Raw genomic sequence first — 5287 nt, 5'->3', positions numbered from 1 at the left:
CGACCTCCAGACAAGCAAAAAAGTCAATGGGGAAGACGGAGGGACTTCACAACCGTGTGGGTAACTTAACGACTTGCAGTAATTCAAGCTCACTTCATCCCCATCTTATCACAACCTTTCTTCATCAAGAAGAGATCGGACTACCATTTGTCAGAAATGATGTAGGGTCTCCTTGGCTTGAGCAGGGGGGGGAGTGGGGGGTTGGACTAGATGACCTATAAGGTCCCTTCCAACTCTGTTAATCTGTTAAATGTGTTAAAAACCGTCTTCACTTAGCAGCAGAAACGTTGGGCTCCATTCTGGCTGTAAGTCAAGGACTGGCTGTGTTTGACCGGCCTTGCCTTCTCTGGAACCCTTGGCCCTGCCTAAGAAGTCTTAGGTTACTCTTAGGTGGTTTGTCCCGGTGCTCTCCTCCCCTCCTCGCTGGGGGTGGGTGGATGGGCAGCATCAGTTGCTGAATTCTCAACCCCTCCCCACCCCCACAACTCTGCGGAGCTTTCGGGCTTCCTCCTTCAGTTCCCCCAATGCCTCTCCAGCCTGGTCGTTCCCCTTGCAAATGTCCACAGCCTGTGGGCGAATTCAGGAAAGGGGAGAAGTGGGGGGGAGGGTCAATTGGGGAGGGGAGGTGTCCCTCCCGTTGCGGGCAAGGAACCAGGGCTGCCCCGGTGCAGCTGCTCTGCAGGGAAACCCGGCTGCCAAGATGGTTTTTTGTTTTTGTTTTGCTGCAACCCCGCTCTGCGGCGGCTTCGGCCCTCTGCGCGGCGGAGAGCGAGGAGCGCACGGGCCGCGTTCCTTTAACCTGGGGTCGGGGGTGGGGGTGGGCGTTTGGCCTAAGATCCATGCCACCGAGGATGGCTGGGTGGATGGGGAAAGCAAGCCCGGGGAGGGAAGTGGGAAGGGACCCCCGGGAGAGGGGGGGGGAGAGGCAGAGGTACCCAAGGGAGGCGGCCCATCAGCCGCAGAGCGCGCAGGGGCCCCGCGGGGGCCGCCCCCATCCACCACCCACCTCGCCAGCCGCAGGCATGGCTGCATTGCGCCGGGTCCGGCTCCGACCGGTGCGCAAACGTGACCTCGTCTCTTATGCTCTGGAAGGGCATGGGCAGGCCGGCGGGGCGCTTTCCCGGCTCTTGTTGGCGGGGGCGCGCCCGGCCAGGCAAGTGGAAGCGCAGCGCAGAGCAGCTCAGCAGGGCGCAGGACGGGCAACCCTCCCTTCCTCCTCTCCTCCCCCCTCCTCCTTCTCCTCCTCTCCCAGCCCCCGCCCTCCTCTCCCCCTCCCTTCCCTCCCCTCCCCGCACAACGGTGGAGCTGCAGCTGCGCCGAAGCGCTGGCAATTTCTGCTGAGGCTGCAGCGCGGTCGGGGATGGCCGGCCCGGCTCGGCTGAGCTCCGCGTCTGCCGCAAGCGCCCGCCGGCTCCCGCTCTTCGGCGCCCCCCCGAGACGAGGCAGCCCCGGCCGCGGCCACGCCAAGAGGAAGAGGAGGAGGAGGAGGAGAAGAAGAACCGCCGCGCCGCTCCATCCATCCTTAAGGCAGACCCGCAACGCGCTTGCCCGCCTCGCCTTGCCGGAGCTGGGAGGCGCGGGGGGGACGCCCCGGGGTCCTCCAGACCAACTTCTATCCTCCTGACCAGCTTCCCCTGTAGCCCGAGACGCGTCCAGCTCGGGAGGAGGAGGGACCCCCGGCGCAGTCCGACCGGCGGCGGTGTTGCGGGGACTGAGAGTGCTGCGGGCGACGCGCCTTGACGCATCCTGAGCGGGCTCGGAGCGCGGGCGCTGCAGCAGGACCGTTCGCTCTTCCCCCCCGCCCCCCCACTCCCCCCCAACCTCCCGCCGCAAGGTAAGGAGAGCTAGAGCAACTTTGTGCTGCTTTGCGGGGAAGCTGGGATGCCGCGCGTGGGGAGGGGAGGGGAGGGAAGGAGGATGGGGTGGAGGGGCGACTAACCCGGACCGATTTTTCCCCCTCCTCGCCCCCGTTCCCCCCCTGCACCGCTGTCTTAAGTCCCGTTCCCCCCAATCTGGGGCTGCGGAAGAAGGACAACACCCCCCCCCCCCCCAAAAAAAAAACTTTTAAGACATCTTCCTGCCTGCACGGATTTTTTTAAAAATTGTGAGCTTTCTCGCTTCCCACTCGGGTGACCGCCTCTCCCCTGCAGTGCATGACCCGACCGGAGCCTGCCAGGGGCGCGTTCGACCCGGGGGCGATCCGTTGAACTTAGAGGGCGTGGAGCTCCGAGGCGGGAGTCGCTGGCCGCCCAGGTGGGCAAGCCTGAAAGCCTCCAGGCTGGGGGTTTCCCTCACCCCCCCGCCCCGGAAGCATGCGGCACTTCTTCTGGCTTTGGCCTTTTGGGGGGTTAGTGCGTTGGCCTGGGGACGAAGGGGGGGAGGGGGAAACCTTTTTTTAATGAATACCTTCTCATCCTTTGCAGTCTATGCCCGTAAGCCGTCTCTCCCCGCTTCTCCATCTCAGGGGAGCCCTCACTGGTAAGCCAGGGCCAGCCCAGAACCAGGGGGAAGTCGCCGGATCTTGCTGAGTCGGCATTTGGGCTACTTCACCTCAGCCGCCGCCGCCGCAGAAGCAGCGGTTGTTTGTTTGTTTCTTTATTTATTTATCGGTGCGAAGAGGCAAAGGGTGGCAGGAGCCGCAGTGCAACAGCAGCAGCAGCCGCGCCGCCGCCGCCGCCGCGTGGCCCCATCCTGCAAGAAAAGTCCAAGTGGCCAAAGACTGGCGGAGGTCCATCCCGTAGCCTGTCTCTCTTTCTCCCCCACCCCACCCCACTACTCTCCCACCCACACGTGCGTGGAGGCCCGGACTCTCCTCCTGCCTTCGTGGAACCAGTCCGACTTACTCCTCTGCCTGGTTTCCCACCCTCTCCCCTCCCCCGCCCAATGACTAGCCCCCTTCCCCATTTCCTTTCCTTTCTCCAGCCAGGACTCCCTCCGGCCCAGCCCGTTCCCCGTTTTCTCTTCTTGACTTCCCCTTCTTCATCCTTGCCGTCTCCTGGCCCGGGAGCTGTCCACTTCAGCACCGTCCGCACCGACGCGCTAACTCTACCCCAGGAGCTGTCCACTTCAGCACCCGCAGCACCGATGCGCTAACTCTACCCCAGGAGCTGTCCGCTTCAGCACCCGCCGCACCGATGCGCTGACTCTGCCCTCCCAGATCCCTTGTTATATCTCCGAAGTCCTCCTCCCTCCATCGCTCGCTGGCCGGCTCTGGGAGGGGACTCCTCCTTCCTCGGGCCTCAACACTGCATCTCCCATCATGACTGTCATGGCTGGGGACAACTTGGACGAAACCTTGGCTTTGCCAGGTCACCCTCAGGACAGCTACCGGCCAGGGTCTCATGAGGACCACGAGTGCTGTGAGCGGGTGGTGATTAATATTGCTGGCCTGAGGTTCGAGACGCAGCTGAAAACCCTGGCTCAGTTCCCCAACACTTTGCTGGGGAACCCCAAGAAACGCATGCGGTACTTTGACCCACTAAGGAACGAGTATTTCTTTGACCGGAATCGCCCCAGCTTCGATGCCATCCTCTATTACTACCAGTCTGGGGGACGGCTTCGCCGGCCAGTGAATGTTCCTTTGGACATGTTCTCCGAGGAGATCAAGTTCTATGAACTGGGGGAGGAGGCCATGGACAAATTTCGAGAGGACGAAGGCTTCATTAAGGAGGAAGAGAGGCCCTTACCTGAGAAGGAATATCAAAGACAAGTTTGGCTGCTCTTTGAATACCCGGAGAGCTCTGGGCCGGCTCGTGTGATTGCCATCGTCTCCGTCATGGTGATCTTAATCTCCATCGTCATCTTTTGCCTGGAAACCTTGCCAGCCTTAAAGGATCAGGATAGGGTTTATGTAATCTACAACCGCACTGACAACTCCACCATCTACCGCAAGCCCAACATCTTCACCGACCCCTTCTTCGTGGTGGAGACTCTGTGCATCATCTGGTTTTCTTTCGAGCTGGTGGTGCGCTTCTTCGCCTGCCCGAGCAAACCTGAGTTCTTCAAGAATATCATGAATTTCATAGACATAGTGGCCATCATCCCTTACTTTATCACCCTGGGCACAGAGATGGCTGAGCAGAAGGGGCCTCCCAAAGGAGAACAGGCCACCTCCCTGGCCATCCTGAGGGTCATCCGACTGGTAAGAGTCTTTCGCATCTTCAAACTCTCCAGGCATTCTAAGGGACTCCAGATTCTGGGACAGACCCTCAAGGCCAGCATGAGGGAGTTAGGTTTGCTTATCTTTTTCCTTTTCATTGGGGTGATCTTGTTCTCCAGCGCAGTATACTTTGCTGAAGCTGAGGAATCTGGGACTTTTTTCGACAGCATCCCCGATGCTTTCTGGTGGGCAGTGGTATCCATGACCACTGTAGGATATGGTGACATGTACCCTGTGACAATTGGAGGCAAAATTGTGGGCTCCTTGTGTGCCATTGCTGGTGTGCTGACAATTGCCCTGCCTGTACCTGTCATTGTGTCCAACTTCAACTACTTCTACCACCGAGAAACAGAAGGGGAGGAACAGGCTCAGTTACTTAAAGTTAGCTCTCCTAACTTAGCCTCTGACTCTGACCTGAGTCATCGTAGCTCCTCCACCATCAGCAAATCTGAGTATATGGAAATTGAAGAGGATGTGAATAATAGCATAGACAATTTTAGGGAGGCCACGCTCAGGACTGGCAACTATACCTTAGCCAACCAAAACTGTGTCAATAAAACCAAGCTGCTGACAGATGTTTAGGCCATGTAGGGAAGGAAAAAGCGAAACGAAACAAAAACAAAATCCACGTTGGTAGCTTGGAGACGTTAAGGGGGTTGAGTGGTGGCCGCCCCCTGTGTAGATGCTTGACGAATACGTTGTTGAATGCTTTACCTCAAAATAATGTGGTTGCATTACAAATTTTGCTCAGCGCCTCAAGAAGCTTTCAGGATCCATGAACGAGATTCACAATTTTTTTGGGGGGTATTATTATTATTATTATTTTGGTGGGTGGGCGGGGGGAGGAATTTTGTTTCCAAAAAGTTATTTTCCGGTGGGTATGAATAGTTAACGATCATTCATGGGACTAGTCTAGTTATAAATAAGTATCATAGCCGTCTAGCCCTAGAATTCTTCGCTTTACTTTTTTCGTTTTTTTGGGTTGGGTTCGTTCACTTCCTTTTTAACGATCAACCTGAGAGGACTTTTACAAATATGCATGGAATACAGGAAAAGTTTCTATTTAAAAAAAAAAAAACCCTAAAACCTGCACAGTGCATCCAAGAACATGCATCCAAACTATATTCA

At 57.5% G+C, this 5287-nt stretch overlaps 1 protein-coding gene across 1 annotated transcript; it reads left to right on the top strand.

Moving 5' to 3' along the window:
• The first annotated feature begins 1490 nt into the window (after positions 1-1490).
• Positions 1491-4952, top strand: LOC309394598 (potassium voltage-gated channel subfamily A member 1). The gene is made up of 2 exons (XM_081957991.1): positions 1491-1834; positions 2424-4952. Exon 2 carries the CDS (start codon positions 3260-3262, stop codon positions 4739-4741), a length of 1482 nt encoding a protein of 493 aa, XP_081814117.1. The 5' UTR covers positions 1491-1834; positions 2424-3259; the 3' UTR covers positions 4742-4952.
• Positions 4953-5287: the final 335 nt, after the last annotated feature.

This window comes from Natrix helvetica, assembly GCF_964273705.1.
Source record: "Natrix helvetica genome assembly, chromosome: 6".
NCBI lineage: Eukaryota > Metazoa > Chordata > Lepidosauria > Squamata > Natricidae > Natrix > Natrix helvetica.
This window is presented reverse-complemented; position numbering and strand designations above follow the sequence as displayed.